The sequence below is a fragment of the Spea bombifrons genome, chromosome 6 (genome assembly GCF_027358695.1).
Source record: "Spea bombifrons isolate aSpeBom1 chromosome 6, aSpeBom1.2.pri, whole genome shotgun sequence".
NCBI lineage: Eukaryota > Metazoa > Chordata > Amphibia > Anura > Pelobatidae > Spea > Spea bombifrons.
Window position 1 is genome coordinate 14480701 of NC_071092.1, and position 17820 is coordinate 14498520.

Below are 17820 nucleotides of genomic sequence, written 5' to 3' on the forward strand. Positions count from 1 at the left end.
GGTCAATAGCAGCCGAGATGACACACAGATGTTCAATCTCTACAAAAAGTCAGGAAAATGCATACAGAATTTTTAACAGAATGTATAGAATTTACCTGGGGTTTTTCTACAGATAGTGGAGATGCAACTCAGCAAGGTGGATTTCATCTACATCTGGTGGAGTAGTCAGATAATTCAACGTTTCTGGAAGTCTATACTAGCTAGTACTATTAGGTTGGTGGCAAAGCCTGACATTCTTTTAGAACCTCTAACTATCCTTATTCACAACATAAAACATGGTCTCAACAAATGCTCACTCAACATCCATTTTTTGAATCCTGCAAAACTCACTTCAAGACATTGGAGACAAGCAAATGTGCCTTCATTCAGGGAGTGGCTGTCCTTGGTGGAGACCATGCATTTGGCAGAAGACATAAACGTGTCTCAAGTAAGGGGCACCTAACTTTGTGAAATGGATACCATGTGCTGAGTTTCTGAAGGAGGAGGAATGTTTGAGATACATGGAATCCACAACACCTACGTGAAACTTGACCCAAAAGTGTGTTTTTGTCTCCATATAATTGTAAGCCAAAATGGGCACAGAGGTTGGGATAAAGCTCAAAAAAATGTGGAGAAAAAAAATGGCCGAATTCCAAATAGGACATGTGCACAGACTGACCATATGTCAAAATTTCCCCCCAAAAAAATAAAAAAAGGGCACCTCACAAATGTGGCCTTTTCGCCCCAAAACAACCCAACAAACCTATGCGTGGATCACTGTACTCAGGAGATGTTGCTGAATACATATCGGGTTGTTGTTTGGCTTTGGCATATACCAGTGGCTGTAAATTCATTCCTGAATTGCAATGGGTGTGAAAAAGCACACAAAAAAGTACTACTGCAAACTTTGACAAAGGCTGGCGGTAAAAATGTGTGAATGGAAAGGTGTTAAAGTACCAGCATTTCAAATCTCTTGGGTGTATAGTTTTCAAACATATATATGGTTTGATGGGGGGTGAACTGAATTGTCCAGCTTCGAAGATTCCCCAGATAGGATATGAGGGCAGAATGGCCACGTGTCAATATTCCAAACTGAAAAAATGATTTACACATGTCCCAAATGCAGCCTATTACCCCCCAAACAACTAAACATTGGGGTATCACTGTACTCAGGAGATGTTGATACTGAAAACATATTGGGGTGTTGTGTGACAAAAACACCTATTACCACAAACCTTAAAAACAGCTGATAGTAGAATTAATGCTTGGAAAGAGTTAAAATACTAGCATTTTTTTTTACCCTGGGTTGCCTTGTTTTCAAACATACATGGATTGATGGGGTAAACTGAATTGACAGGCTTCAAAGATGTCCCAAATACTACAGAATTTTCAGCACGACCAAATTACAAGTTGGAAAACAGATTTGCGCATGTCCTAAATGTGGCCTTTTACCTGAGCCTTTTTACAGATCTGCCCTAAGGGTTAGAATGTTCATAGGTATACCTGAAGAGCGTTGTAAATGTTAACATTTGGAGTCTCTTTATTAATGATCTCCCGATTTATGGCAACATGAAACTACCTATATCTGAGGGGTTTTTTTTAAATGTGAAAGGAAACAACGTCAAAACAAATGCAAACATATGGGGTGATCTTTCACAAACTATATTACATAAGACTCAAAAGGTCTTCAACACAACAGGACAAGGAAAGGGGCAGAAATATGGGCGGGGACAAAAAGTAGGCGGTCTTAAATACAGACATTTATACTTACTCCTGCCCATCGTTAAAGTGCAGATCCAGAGGAAGCTGCGGCGTCACAGTAAGAAAATAGTCAATATTTACGTTATGTTTATATTGTTTGCGTTGTGCTATTACAGAATGCGCTTAGGGGTACGCAGCGCCTGCTGATTACGCGGCTGGTGTATTGGAATGCGTGTTAAATGTGTACAGAACATAGAACGCTGCCGTAGGCGTGTTTGACACCTGGTTTAACCCCTGAAGCCTTTCCCTCATTCTTATTAGATTGTCGCTTTGCGGATTTGGCAGCTGCAGAGCAGGATCGTTAGGTGCTTCTGTAAAGTATTAGTACCCCGAGACCTCCGATTAGTTTTCAAACTCAAACGGTTATAATCCCTTTAATTATAATGTTATAGATACTAATGAATGTTGGTCTTGTGCAAATGTGACAGTGAGTGGTATGCTTTGAGTGGCCCCACAGTATCTTATACTTAGCATATTTACTTAGGATTCTGAGATCTAGGGATAGTAATACCATATTGTTCTGTTATTCCCTGTGTGTGTGTGTGTGTATATATGTATATATATATATATATATATATATATATATATATAATGTGTGTGTGTGTATGTATATAACACTTTGCTGGTCATCACATATAAAGTGCTTCTCCGTATTAAGGCAGTGTATAAACTAGATTAATTGATTTCCTTCTGCGACATCCTGCAGGGTAGTTCTGGTGCTGGTCAACAACATGCAAAACTTTGATGGGTCCTGGAAAAAAAAATGACCGAAATGGTAACCCCAGTCAGGAAAGCCTGAAACAGTCTAGCTTCACGAGATAAAAAACAGAACCAGATATGTCCTCTTTTCGTGCAAGCCTTTCTCTATGCTTTGCCAAAATATTAACCTCTTCACGTTCTAGATGAATCAGTTATTCTTTGCAGGCACTGATTTAGAGCTGTGATGCCCATATCTGGCACTTTTAAATGACTCTTTATGTTGGGTTACAAACATTGTGTTATAGAAGAAATAGGGGTTATTTAAAGATCTTTTCTACAAGCTGTTGTTCTCCTGACTGTGGGCTGTTCCATAAGATCATTGAAAAGATCACATATATACGGTGTACCAGAACTGTGTTTCCTAAACAGCCGCAATTACAAGGTTTTTGTGATAATTAAAACTATCCCCCTTGCTGCTGAACTCCCAGAGACGTTGATTCGAGGGCCGATCGTGCAGAAGAGACAGAGCAGACCATGTTTTATTCTTCCCTCCCTGGCTAAAATATATGCAGATTAACTGCAATTGCACCTTATTGGTACCCCTCCAAAGAGAGAAGCCACTGAAGTCTTTGGGGAGATGGCAGCAAAAAGTAATTCCACCTCTCCCACCAACAAAACCAATTTTCAGGGCCCTAGCTCGAGGGTGTGTTTTCAGCGCATACATGCCTTATCTATCCTGATTACGGTAATTAACATGTTCAATCAAGAAAATTGTTGTGAAAAACTCATAAGCACACATGCAGTACATGAGGAGGTGCAGAAAAGGTGCAGTTTACAGACCTCCGCCCTTTGCTGGTATTATAGAATACAGAATTGCACTTTATAAACAGTTCTCTAGCCCAACTCTTTAGGTTGCTGACACGTCCTTTAAAGAGCCCTGGGCTGTAGAACAGGGTGTCATGTGATGGAGAAGAGGATAGGCCACAGTTAATGGAGCTAGCACAGGGTCAGCTCACAGACCTTCCTCCCACCCAATGTACATGCCATGTGATATATATATATATTTTTGTCTAAATGCAAAGTACAAGAATAATTGAATTATGGAGGGAGGAAAGTAGCCAGTAAATAATTGTACGGTATTTGTTTTCTTTGGCTGTTACTTTTCCAAATGTAGTGCTGCAATGTAGTGTTCACCTTACGTGGTACCCCAAGAACAATTATCCATGCAACGGACCCACTAAAGCTCCTTCAAAAAAAAAAAAAAACAGCTGAAAGTTTGCCTTCTGACTTATGGGGCAGTTGGCTAGACGAAGTGTAAAGGTTTATTAATAAATCAATACGTTCTCTGAGTGAATATTTATTCTGCAGGCGAGTGAATGAATCTCCAGTTTGGTCCTCTAGCACGTCTGTTGATCCCAAACATCAGATTCGTTATGAGCCGTTCCATCAGTACCGGGACCTTCCAAAATGCCCAGCCTCTCAATTACAGAGGAGGAAAACGAGTACAGCCTATAGACTCAGTTGGACAAGAGCAGGCCTATGAGCCATCCACAGGTAAGCAACAACAATATGACTGCGTTTCATTTGGAGTGCAGCATGTATTGAATATGCATTTGATCCAATTCTGTGAGATTATCCGGGAAAAATGGTCACTATGGTTTCACTATTTTTTGACTTTATGTTACGTTAACCTTAGAAGCAGGTCTTTAAAGGTTTAGAAATGCTGACTTACATTTATTGTTTTATATACAAGGATTTTTGCAGTTAGATTGATGTCAAAATGTCTATCTCCTAAGGTATTCTGACCTTTAAGCCTCACAGTTGTGTAGTTGCTTATGGAGCACAAATAGTGTAAAAGTAAGTTGCGCAACCTCTGGCAGACACATGGAATTTTTTTTTTTTATTTCTTTTTGCAGATACTGGATGCATGTCAAATATTTAATTAAAAAAAAAAAAAAAAAAAAAATGTTGCTACCAGATCCATGCTTTAGAGGAATGTACTGTTTCCGCTTATGTGGCAATTTTAATAATTTAAATTCTTTGCATTCTTACACCAATGGGGGAATTTAATACGGAAACAGTTTTATGTGAATATACAAGATATTTAACCAGGCCCTCAAGGTGAACTATTATTTCATTGTTGCATTACATAATGACTTGTTGTTTTTTTTTTAAATCACAGCCTGCCAGTGCATAAAAAAAAACACAAACAGGGGAGGAAAGTAGCCAGTAAATGATTGTATTTTTTCTTTTGGCTGTTATGCTCCCAAATAGTACAGCAGTGTACTGGTCACCTTACGCAGTAGCTGTTTCTAAATAAATACAGGTTGAGCTGCAATACTGTTACTCGGTTATGCGCATTGCTAATACTATTATTACGGAGTCTGGCGTCTGACCTGGGTGTGTGTGTGTGTGTGGGGGGGGGGGTTCTTGGTAAGTTTTTAGTTAATGAATTACAGTGGTTGTTGGATTTTGCTGATTTTTTTTTTTTTTTTTTTTATCCCCCCCCCCCCCCTGTTGTAGGACGTGTCATTGCAACATTTGACTGTTCTGGAGAGAAAGAGGTCCATGAAGCTATTCAAAGTGCCAAGTCAGCCTTCAAAATATGGAGCCAGAAATCCGGAATGGAACGGAGCCGTATTATGTTGGAGGCAGCCCGTATCATAAGGGTAAAATCATTGGGGTTTACTACATCTTCTCTCTCCCATATAAAATGTCTCTTGCTCAAACCTAGCTATTTTTTTTCTTGAGAAAGTAGCCCAAATGCTCAAATTCCACAAACCAGATATTGGACACTGCATCTATACTGCTGAAACTAGCAAGAGAAAGACTTCTTGCACTATAAATTCATGCTATGTTTATATTCTTCTCTTAACCTACTTCTCATCATTTTTAACACCTCTTCCGTACCTTCAGTTCCCTTTTTCACACCTTGGTTTCTCCAAAACTGATCTTCTTTTCATCCTCAAGCCTAAAATTCATTCAACTGCCTCCGCGCATTGGCTTTGCATCACCATTGACTCTGATCTCTCATTTACTCTGTTGCAAAAAAATGACATTGTACATCTAAGAAAACAAAATGTTTTTATATTTGCCCCTTTCTAACTCTTAGTTGGTCATATCAGTTGTGTCCCATTACAGTCCATCATGAATGCTGCTTCCAGGCTTGGCTTCCCTACACATCTCTGAATACACACCTATTCAGTCCTGTTCCTCTGATCTTTGTCTCTCTCTCTCTGTGCGCTTATTTGTACATGTCCTGTACATATACTACCTTTTTTACCCCATTTCCTTAGTCCTTCACAAAAAAAATCCTCATCATCCAGGTTAGCTTACCTAGCCTCACTCCTGCTGTAAGTCTTATGTATCTAATATTCGGTAATCTATGTTTAATATATAGGCATTGTACAGCACTGAACAATACCATGGAACAGGATGACTTGTAATATCCCATTGGGGTGTTTTTTTTTTTTTTTTATTTTTTTTTTTTTTTTTTATATGTTCCAAGTAACTTTTGGCAAGTTCTTCCTTAACATAGTAGCTTGCAGTGTATTTGGCTCTAACACACGCAAGAGATAATCTTTTATAAGAGTGGATTGTATGGAATACAATAAACTCCCTCTTTGTTTTAGAGGCCAATGTGCATGGCGTTGCTAAAGAGTGTTCAGTGAGCCATTAACTAAATTAGAGGAGAAAGTCCATTTTTTACAGTGATCCTTTTTTAGAATTAGAAAAAGTCTATTTTAACTATTTTAAAAATGTTTTTTTTTGTTCAGCTGTAGCTTTTCATACACTACCAAAAGGTACATGGCTGGAATTAAGTTAAGAGCTTTTGACTATAAACTGGATTGGAACGGTCTTTCACTCATTCATATACTCATTCATTCACAGATACTCATTAATTCCCTTAATCACATCATACACCCTCCCCCACCCCCTTGCCTGAACTGCACATCTCTCACTCGCAGACTTCTGCAGGGGCCCTGCTGTTTCCCTCCCTGTCTCGCTCTTTGTACGAACGACTTCTCTTGCCCCACCCCCAGGGGAAGAAGGAACGGAGCAGAGTCATGTGACGTGCATTCATGTGACTCCGCTGGTTTCCTGCTTTTCCTGGCCGGTAAAAGAGACGCCGCTCGCACACTGTGCGGTCAACGCACAGGTAAGCCACCTGGCCCCTGCAGATTATTTTCTGCCGTAATTCTTTTTTTCCGGCATTTTGCCGATAATGCGCTTTTCGGCCGATATATTTCGGCCACCGATATATCGGTGAATCCCTAGAATCGACCATGCAACAATGAGTACAATATTACAGTCACTGGCATTGTAGACGGCTCATATTGAATCTGTAGAGTTTCCTTGGTGAGGCACCACGTCCCCTCCTACGCAACCATGCCATAGGCTGACATGAACAGGCACCGTCCAAAGACAAATAGTAGAGCCATCACCCACCTCCACCAGGACTACTTTTTGGAAATGCGGTTTTTCATCCATTGTCGAGGTCTACAGAGTATCCCCATTCTTAAAACACAAATCATGTAACTAAAACAAAATCATATTAAACTCTAACCCAGATCGACTTGTTGTCTGATGTCCCATGTGGTGCAGTGCGTATACTATAATTTATATTTTGATTTCCCTCAGTCACCCCTAGGGCACTATAAGATGTCCCTTGTGTAGCCAGCATATTATACCATTCGGTGTGTCGATTACGAATCTGTTGGTCTAAGGTGGTGTTAACGTATTTCCGTGTGTTAATAAAGCATTTGACTCTCATCTCCTTGGAAATTGCATTAATCCATCTGAAATAAGGTTTTCATACCTGTCAAATGTATGTACTGTAAGGAGCACTGCATAAATGACTAGTGTCGTGTAAATAAAAGATGATGATGATAATGATAGTAAATTTGTAAAGTCCATTTAAATATGATATGACACTACCTAAAGTGAAGCATGCAGTGTCCAATTCACTGGGAAAATACATTGATATTATACTTTTTGCTTAACAATGCAACCTTTTGCTTTCTCTTAGGAACGTGGAGAAGAGATTGCTACTGTTGAAACTATAAACAATGGTAAATCAATTTTTGAAGCCAGAGTGGATGTGGAAATTTCATGGATGACTCTAGAATATTACGCCGGACTTGCTGGATCTATGTCGGGTAAATTGCCATGAATTGCTTCTGGGGTCTCCTTTTTGTATCTTGAAATTGTGGCTGAAGAGTTGCTCATTCTTGTAGTTTTAAGAGCCCACATTGTAGTGCAAAGAAACTAAATTTATTTAGTATGACAAAGAAATGTGGTTATGTATATTGTAGGAATATGTTTTAATGCTACTTGGGGCTAACCACATCCACGGTACAGCTATAAAATGTTCCTAGTACAGCCTTGTCCCATCACAAAGTTACTGACTCGAGGGGAAGCTCTGGGTTGTCTGTCCTCGGAAGTTCCAAGGTATCGTACTTGGTTGTTGACTTCATCGTGATTTTAGAAGAGAGAACCACCTTGATGTGTCAAAAACCTGTCTCTTTTCAGGTCAACATGTTCAGCTCCCAGGGGGATCATTTGCTTACACAAGGAGGGAGCCTCTTGGTGTGTGTGCAGGTATTGGAGCATGGAATTACCCCTTCCAGATTGCTTGTTGGAAATCGGGACCTGCCCTTGCATGTGGTACGTATACAGTTTTTACTCGAGGTTGAATTCAATTACCGTATTTGTTCGATTATAAGACGACCCAGATTATAAGACGACCCCCCAAAATCTGAATATTAACTTATGAAAAAAAGAGCCTGGATATAAGATGACCATATAGGAAAAACGTTTTACCAGTAAATGTTAATTCATGTAAACTGTGAACTTTTTTTTTTTATTTTTTTTTTCAATAAAAGCTGTTTTTTTTTATTTTTTTTGAACCAGACCCCCCAAGTTTTGCACATCTGCCCCCTGGCTTGCCACTCTGCCCCAGAAATGCCTTTTACTCCCTATATGCCACTGTGCCCCATGATATGCCTTTTAATCCTCTATATGCCACTCTGCTTCCAGAATTGCCTTATGCCACTCTGGCATTTAGGTGGTTAAAAGGCATATTATGGGGCAGAGTGGCATATAGGGAGGTATAAGGCATTTCAGGAGGCAGAGTGGCATTAAGGGGGTTAAAAGGCATTTCACAGAGCACTCTGCCTCCAGAAATGCCTTATGACCCCCATTTAACACTCCCTCCCCCTCCCTCCTCCAAACTTACCGGAGCTTCTGAGTCCCCAGTGCGTAGTCCGGGCAGTGTGTAGAGCTCTACGCGATTCGCGTAGACAACTTCCGCTGCAGCCGGGAGGAGGTGCGGCTATCGGCGGGGGAACTCTGATCTCTGACAGCCGGAGAAGGTCTGCGCGATGGACACAGACAACCCCCGCCGCTAACCGCACCTCCTCCCGGCTGCATTTAATCACATGGTACAAGGGAGAAGCATAAAACACATGTATTACACGGGCAGTAAAACCATTCAAGCAAAATCCACAGTTTATTCTTAAGCGCCCACCCCCACCCCAGTACTCAAGGTTATCGCCTCCATAGGTAGTGCATTCCAGAGCTCTACAGGACTTAACGTATAGAATTGTGCTATATGACATTTGGCATTTATTACCCCAAGCACAGGGGGTTGTGAAAATTATAGGGGCAAAGGTTATGCCTCCTTCTGGAAGTTTTAGGGTGTCTTTTGTGACCCCAATTTATTTTTTTAAATCTCTTCTTATACAATATTATTGTACACTAGGTAAGGTTTAAAAAAAAACAACCCAGCAGTGCTAGAGTAGTGATTTGTAGGGGTTACCTCGAATGAAATCTTCACAGCCAGAAGGAGTGATTCACAGGTCTGGGTCACATCTAATACATGTGCAGCCAACCTGGTGTGTGTTCCCCCCCCCCCCAACATGAGTATCTCTGGATCCACTAGCTCTTTACTACTACTTTTTTTTCTTAGCCCCCCCAAACCAACCTAGCCCTTCTTTTTGGTGCCAATCTGTTCAGTGTTTGGATCCGATGAAAGTTCTCATAATGCCATGGGGAAAAATGAAAAGAAAAAATATTTGCTGCAGTTTGATTACAGAAACTACCCAACAGTTTGGCATTACACTTGTAGGTTTGAAGGGATGCTGACCAGGAATCCTAAATTTCTAGCAGCAAGAAATCAATGGAACCTTCACTAAAAATTAGCTGTTGAAAGCACTACTGTATATATTGGTTTTTATACTGTATTTTTTTTTTCTAGGTAATGCCATGGTTTACAAGCCATCCCCTTTCACTCCCGTCAGTGTGGTTCTGCTGGCTGAGATCTTTGTTGAAGCAGGTGTCCCTGCTGGACTCTTCAATGTAGTCCAAGGAGGAGCAGCCACAGGGGAGTTCCTTTGCAAGCACCCTGATGTGGCTAAAGTGTCCTTTACTGGAAGTGTCCCTACTGGCTCCAAGGTAACTACATTATTACGAGGTGATGCAAATGTGTATGTGCATCGTGTTGGAGATTACGTATAAAGAATAAAAGGTTGTGCAATAATTCCTTTGGTTGCGGTAGCCTTTGCCCCACTGCAACATAATCCTTTTGTTCCAACATTATGTCCTTTTATAAGGGCCAGTGCCAGAACTGCATGCAATTCTTATCATTGAAAAAGGCAAGATAATATCCTCCTCCTGTCAATGCATGCCCACTGTTGCTAAGTCTGCAATTTTTCCTAAATCTTTGTTAGTAGTTTTTTCCCAGGGAGATGCTGTTTAAAGTATATCTTGTATTATTATTTTTTCCTATAATGCATAGCTTTACATTTGTTTGTATTGAAATTTATTTGCCTGCCCAGTCCCCCACTTGAAATCTAAAGTGACTTTACAAGTGTATTTTTTTAGAGTAACTGTTTTAATCAGAACAAGCATTAAAACAGTGCCCATGTGTTTTTTGCCCAGATCATGGAAATGGCATCTAAAGGAATAAAACCGGTGACTTTGGAGTTAGGAGGGAAGTCTCCACTCATCATCTTCCCAGACAGTGACTTGGAGAATGCTGTGAACGGAGCCATGATGGCAAATTTCCTTACTCAGGGCCAGGTAAATGTTATGATCACCTAACCTAACACGTGGATACTAGGACTGCAAAAACAAAAATGATAATTATATGAATGCAGTACACTTAAGATATTTGTGTACTAATACATGTGTTAATACTTATGACATGGTGACATCCATCAAAATATTAAACTGCCACCAGTGGTGTGTTCATATATAACAATACACTTTTAAAAAAAACAATTAACCAGTGGCATGTCATGGCATTAAATAAGCTTAGAAAGTTATTAAAGGTTGTGTGATCCCTCCCTGGGGTGTCGTATACAATATGGCAGCAGATGCCTGATTAAGAAGAGTGATCAACGATAGTGGCTCCCATTTAAAATTAATTTCCAAGAGGCTCTCTCCAGACCTTCCCTGAATGGTTAATTCAACCATGCAAGTCAATGGAGCCCAGCTTTCTAGTCAGATTTAAGGGAAATAAATGAATACAAATCTGGAACCATGTAAAAATAATTATCCAATAATGTCACCATCAGGGGGCCAATCCAATTCCAACAAAATATTTTAAAAAATCTCCAAAAATATAAAAGGAAAGTATCTTTATAAGCAAGTGCTAAGATTAGCACTGTTGTCCAAAAAATCTTAACATGGAAACAGTAAAGATACTAGCATTTGAAATACCCCCAAAAATGTATCGTTTGGGTTAATTTTAATTCGCTCAGTTCAAAGATGTCCCAAATAGGATGTGGGCACAGACTGACCAGATGCCAAAAAAATGCGCACCTCCCAAATGTGGCCTTTTAGCCCCAAAACAACCTGACAAACCAATAAGTGGGTGGTATCGGGAGATGTTGCTGAACACATTGGGGTGTTTGGAAGTGGCAGATACGAAGAGCTGTAAATGTACCTGAAGTACAAAAATATAACAAAAAAAGTTTGATGGGGGGTATATTAAATTTGGCAGCTTTAGAGGTGTCCCAAATAGGACACAGGGAAAAGATTACAAGGTTTGAAAAACGAAACTGGCTTTGAAATGGTAAAACGCTATAAAAGCTTCCACTTTTTCAGGAAGGCTTTCCACAATAATTTGTTGTGTTTCTGTGGGAATTTCTGCCGCTTCAGCATACAGCAGGCAATTTGGACAATGCTATGCTTCCAACTTTGTGGAAAATGTTTGGGGAAGGCCCATTCCTATTCCAGCCTGATAAGGCAAGGTCCATAAAGACATGTTTGGATGAGTTTGGTGTGGAAGATCTTGATTTGGCCCGCACAGAGCCCTGACCTCAACCCTATTGACCACCTTTGGGATGAACTGGAACTGATATTGCGAGTCAGGCCTTCTTGTCCGACATCACAAATGCTCTACTGGAAAAATTCACAAAGAAACACTCCAAAAATCTTGTGGAAAGCCTCAGAAGAGTGTAAGCTGTTATAGCTGCAAAGGGGTGACAACTGCATATGAACGTCTATGTATTTAGAATGCAAATTCATAAAAGTCCCTCTTAATGTAATTGTCGGGTTTCCAAATACCTTTGTCCGTATGATGTATAACTTGTGTGGGTACGCTAAATGAGAGAGAAGTAAATTACAGCTCAATACGGGGACTGCAAAAATGTTAAAACAGCCTCCGTCACAAAGGGTACAAAAAGAAAATAAACAGTCTGGTCCTTAAGGTGTTAAACTAAATGCCATAAAAAAAAACCACAAACTATTAGATATATTTAATTCATTTAGTTATGCTATTGATGTACCATTCTAGACAACCAATCACAGTTTACACTATATGTGATTGTCCCTTGGCAGGTGTGTTGCAATGGGACTCGTGTCTTTGTTCATCGGGACATCCTGGAGAAATTCACAGAAACTGTGGTGAAGAAGGTTAAAAAAATTAAAATTGGAGATCCTCTCTTGGAAGACACCAGGATGGGGCCACTCATTAACCGTCCCCACATGGAAAAAGTTCTTGGCTTCCTGAAAACTGCTCGTGAACAGGTATAGGATACGCGCACCAAGAGTATATTCCCTTCTTTCACCCTTATTTACCAATACACTGATCCTTGGCAACACACTAATTCTGCCTCACATATAAAGTAAGGAAAAGCAAAAACAGACATTCATGCAACTTTGAATGGCGTCTCTTGTTCTTTACCTGCAATGTATAGATTTTTCTTCTTTTGATAAGCTGCTTATCAAAAGACAAAAATGTATACATTGCAGGTAAAGAACAAGAGATGCCATTCAAAGTTGCTTAATCAGGCGTTTTTCAATGCTTCATGAGTTTGTCACACATTCACACACCCTAAGAAGCCATGTTAAAAATTAGTTAAGAGATATTGATGCAATTTCATCTGTATTGAAGGCTAAGTATAATATAACCAGAAATTATGTTTTATCTATAATTATCATTTAGGGTGCCCAAATCCTGACTGGAGGGGAACCGTACACCCCAGAGGATCCTAAGCTGAAGGGAGGGTATTTCATAACCCCCTGCGTGTTAGGTATGTTTGCTTTTTCTTTCTATATCTACCTTTCTTTATTATTTGATACATTTTTTTTTCCTCCAAAGTCACTTCTGGTACTGCACCCTAAAAGTTAGAGAAATACCCTTTTTTAAATTATTTATAGAGAGCATGTCATTGCCAGTGTTTGCCTCCTATAAGCTCAGGCAGATAAATTCACAATAGATGGTAAGTAATTATTGAGCTCTAACGTAAAGCACAATTTTGGTATGTGATGGCTTAACACAATACGTGGGCTGTGGTTCACCCTGATTGTTTACATCCTAGAAACTAACTTCTTGTCTTGACAAATAGGGAACTGCAATGATGACATGACTTGTGTTAAAGAAGAAATCTTTGGACCAGTTATGTCCATCCTGCCCTTCAGCTCCGAGGAAGAGGTTTTGCAGAGGGCCAACAACACAACTTATGGTTTGGCTGGAGGAGTCTTTACCAGGTTTGAGCAGGTTACAGTATCTTCATAGAAGATGATGTACAATGAAGCTGCAGACCAAAAAACATTCAATTTGTCTATGAAATTTGGTTTATCAGTCTTTCAAATGATATCAAGTATCTTCTCCCATACATTAAAATATTTGTAATATCGGAGGCATGTTGCAAGGAATGGGCAAGTTTTTCAGAGGTGGTTCCCACGCCATATCCAAGCTGTGACTGATGACGCATAGTGGTTCATAGTGCTTAAGAATTTTAGCTATGGTATTCTAAGGTCTATATGTAAATAGCATATAGCTTTACTTTTTGTTATTCATGTCACAACATTGGATTTGTAGCTTCCCAAAATGATATAGCCCAGCAATGTAAACTTACTACTTTTGAAACAGCATAAAAAACAAGTAAATACATTCACTTTGCAAAGGTTTATGTAAAGCTGGCAGAAATGTTACAAACATAGACTGTAAGAACTTGTGATGCATCTCCGCTTCCCTAAATGTGTCAACAGCATTTCCCTCGGTAATGTACATTGACTGACCTGCATTATATAGTTACATTTTGGTAGTGTGGACTAATCTGGTCTTCCCACAGGGATATTCAGCGTGCACACAGAGTTGTGGCTGCCCTACAGGCTGGAATGTGCTTCATAAACAACTACAATGTGAGCCCCGTGGAGATGCCCTTTGGTGGTTACAAGAAGTCTGGTAAGCACACCTTTCAACATAGGACATGCAATTCATTTTTAGAAGCAACACTATACAGTTACAAGTCCCTTATCAGTAGGTATTAGTGCACTTCAATGCATATCGTATCTGAGAGGTCCCTAGTAATACACTTTCTGCTCATCAGCTTCAGTGCTGGCCCAGCAACTGCCTTGGGGGTTGGCGGTCCAAACTATCTCACAACTAGCTGATTGAAGAATTCTTGCAGTGCACAGCAGGAAAGAAGCTGCAGCTTCTCCTCTACATCTATTAGAATGGTTTACTATGGGTTGTTCAGCGCCCCTCAATAATCTGCATCTAATAGAAATAGGCATTTTTCTGTGTTTAAAATTAACTTTACCTTCTGTGTTTGCAGGCTTTGGCAGAGAGAATGGACAAGTGGCAATAGAGTATTACTCCCAGCTGAAGACTGTCTGTGTGGAGATGGGAAATGTGGAGTCTGTTTTTTAGTTGTGGAGACCATTTTGATTAGTGCCTTTTAGAATGATTTGCGAATACGGTTATAAAGGCTTACGAAAGATCTTTGTATAGCCTGTAAATGTAATTTCTGTCTCTGGTTAACATTCCTAGTGTGAGACAATTCTTGATGCTTGCATAAACTTCTCGTATATTCTATATAGAATTTATAAAGAAGTAATGTCATAAAAAAGAGAATTAGCAGAAATGTTTCCACTTTTATATAATACAACAGAACACTTGGCATATTTGTGCCAATCCAGCACTTAACTGGTGAGTTTTTTATGCCACCTTGATCAAGATTTCTAGGGATTTGCATCCCTTTTTTTCAGTGCTGTTGTTTGTGTGTTGTATCTATACTTGTATGCACCCATACTATATTAAATGTGAGTCTTCTGCTTTCTTTAAGATTGTGTTTTTTTAGTAGTGATATTGTATGTATCTCACAATTATATCTAGGGATCCAAACCTTGGCAAGAAAATAAACTAAATTTTGCCTAAAACACAGCAAGTATAATGTAGTTTGTATACTTACATACATGTGCTTTTTGTATGAAATCAGCATTTTCCACTTCAATACTATATACTAGTGTGGCAAACGCCAGTTCTTCCCACTAGTTGAGGAGCAATGGAGAGGGCAACAGAACCTCAGGAGTGTGAGAGCAAACCAAGATTACTGCCTTCGTATTTCAAATGGTGGTGAGCCAGACCTAAAAGGATGGTTAATGGATTGAAGGACTGGGATGACTTTGCTCATTTGAACACGTTATTAATGTGTTTGAGTTAACAGCCCTGTATCTATTTGCAAAGGCTGTCATTATTATATATATATATATACTTAAAATGTTTAAAAAGAAAAACTGAAAGCATCTTTATGATCTGGGACTGTGCATACATGCTGCTCACAATATCCATGTGAGTGGCTGCATTTGTGTATCGAACCTCTAAAGGTTCTCTCCACTCATCCTTCTGTCGGATTATATTGGTTGTAGGTAAATGGCAGAATAGGGGTACCTAAGAATGGCTCATTCTGTAAAGAAGATGTTGGCAGGAGAGTTGTAGTTTCTCGCTGCATCCCCTTTACTTTATGAAGGGCTGTATATAAAGTATATTGAAACTGTAGATTTTTTTTCTTTTTTAAAGTGCACTGACCAAAACTGTGCAGTGCTAGCCCAGCTTTTCTTGCAGAGAAATTTGTAAAATGCATAGTGAATTCAAGGGGTTGAACTTACAAGTATCATGTGAACTCCTCTTTCATAAATAGATTCCAGGGTTGCTAGTGCATTTTGGCAAGGACCTCCCTTCAAAACACTGAACAGACCTTACAGGTGATTGCAGGATGTTTTGACTTATTAATGGTAGAGACAATACACAAAGAACAATTAAGTCTGTGTAGAGTTAAAAATACACTTTAGGTAGAGGGCTGTTTGGAAGTTGCTAAGCCCAGTCTTTTTTCGTGGGAAGCAGGCTCTTAATTTCCGCAACTGACTGTAAAATGGCCCCCAAATAAAACAAATATAGAATTCATAGTTCACAGAGAAACTGTATGCCAAATAGGACTGATTTGGCAACCATCACATGAGGACCTTTTAATATCCTTCTTTTACTCAGTTACATATGCTGTTCTACTTAGACAATGATGCCCTCTAGTATGTTAAACAAATAAAATATAGGCTATGTTTCATTAATTTTTAGGCACTTCGCTTAGCAAGTTAGGAAAAGCACACTAGAGACAAGTTATGTTATGTTAAAGCAACATCACAAAGTAAAATCGGGCCATAACATGATACCGTACAGGGATATTTTACCACATCATTTGTTCAGCACTCATAGCTCCTCTGTGAAATGAGACCTGTTAATAGGATTGTGAAAATGCAGCATCATGGGGAGAAATATCTAACCATTAAGCTTAAAAAACCAAAGCATTCCTCAACTTCTGGTGTCCTTAACCCCTTCGTGCCAATGGTTGATCTTATTTTTTTTTACCCTTCAGGCATGAATTTATAGCTTTTGGTGTACGTCACCCAATATGCGTTCAGCTACATCTCTTGAATACAGTGATACCCTTGTGCATCAGTTGTGTGGTTGTTTGGGGGCTGCAAGGCCACACTTTGGAAGTGTGCGTTTTTCAAATCTGATTTTTTTGACATGTGATCATCCTGCCCCATGTGTTATTTGGAACATCTTTGAAGCTCCCCAATTCCATTTACCCCATCAAACTATGTATTTGAACATCTTTAAATCTGGTCAGTTAGATTTACCCAATCAAACCATATTTTTTTTTTAAACAAACAAAACTAGACACCCCATGGGCATTTAACATGCCAGTATAACTTGCTCATAAAATAAACCTTTATAGCTTGGATGCTGGCTTCTGCTGTCAGGGGGGGGGGGGTCCAGGCTGTAGCACGAAGCAGCAGGGATATGTCCCTAGGGGATTCTTGATGCGTTTTTTGGATGTACCGGTCTGTCCATAGGGGACTGAAGGTGTTAAGGACCAGGCTGTTTTTTTTTACTTTTCATACCCTTTTGGACCGAGGCTGTTTTAACACTTTTGCGGTGCTCGTGTTTAGGTGTAATTTTCTCCTCACTCATTTAGTGTACCCACAAAGGTTATATATTGTTTTTTTTTTCCAGGACAAGAAGGACTTTCTTTAGATACCATTTTTGATCATATAAAAAAAGTGAGGGGGAAAAAAACCCCTCACTTTTATTAAAAATCTTTTACTCCGGATCGGTCACAGCACGTCCTGGGCTTGTTGTTCGGTGTTGCTGAATGCCTTGTTATCGAGGCATTTCAGTGATACCATTGAAGTTTAGGAGGCGACTGTTGATCGCCTCCTAAACTCTTAAAACGGGCGTCCGCCACCATATAGTTTATGGCAGATGTTGACACCCAGTAATGGGCCGATCTCGGTGTTGCTGAATACCTCAACATCGACAACACTATTTAAGCAAAGAAAGTGATCTACGATAACTTTCAAAAGCTTGTTTAATGAAATGACATGCCAGGCACGTCATTGGTTGTCACACTGACCGTTTTTGCGTGACTGGCCCATCACTGGACGTATGCATTTTTCTTTAGGCCTTACTCTGTCCCTATGTCTGTTATTGAACTCTAAAAAAAAAAAAAAAAAAAAATACTAAACATTCCATTTTGAATATTTGCCAAAACAAAAGGATGCATTTAGTTCATTTAACAATCGGGT

General features: G+C 39.6%; 1 protein-coding gene across 2 annotated transcripts; it reads left to right on the forward strand.

The window, feature by feature from the left end:
• Nucleotides 1-1725: 1725 nt before the first annotated feature.
• On the forward strand, nt 1726-15019 carry ALDH9A1 (aldehyde dehydrogenase 9 family member A1). 2 transcript variants are annotated; one of them, XM_053469301.1, is made up of 12 exons: nt 1726-1798; nt 3808-3993; nt 4963-5108; nt 7469-7598; nt 7972-8106; nt 9698-9894; nt 10381-10521; nt 12286-12474; nt 12893-12980; nt 13296-13437; nt 14025-14137; nt 14511-15019. In XM_053469301.1, exons 2-12 carry the CDS (start codon nt 3816-3818, stop codon nt 14603-14605), a joined length of 1554 nt encoding a protein of 517 aa, XP_053325276.1. In that variant the 5' UTR covers nt 1726-1798; nt 3808-3815; the 3' UTR covers nt 14606-15019. The 2 variants fall into 2 exon arrangements, with proteins under 2 accessions (XP_053325276.1, XP_053325277.1); XM_053469302.1 differs by having other exon boundaries at nt 1782-1798; nt 3841-3993.
• Nucleotides 15020-17820: the final 2801 nt, after the last annotated feature.

What these genes read in the sequence shown, in the direction of transcription:
- ALDH9A1 (XM_053469301.1), top strand. Translation starts at nt 3,816, where the DNA reads ATGAATCTCCAGTTTGGTCCTCTAGCACGTCTGTTGATCCCAAACATC. An exon ending in ACTTGCTGGATCTATGTCGG is followed by an intron (nt 7,599 to 7,971) that starts GTAAATTGCCAT and finishes GTCTCTTTTCAG; the next exon opens with GTCAACATGTTCAGCTCCCA. An exon ending in CATAACCCCCTGCGTGTTAG is followed by an intron (nt 12,981 to 13,295) that starts GTATGTTTGCTT and finishes CTTGACAAATAG; the next exon opens with GGAACTGCAATGATGACATG.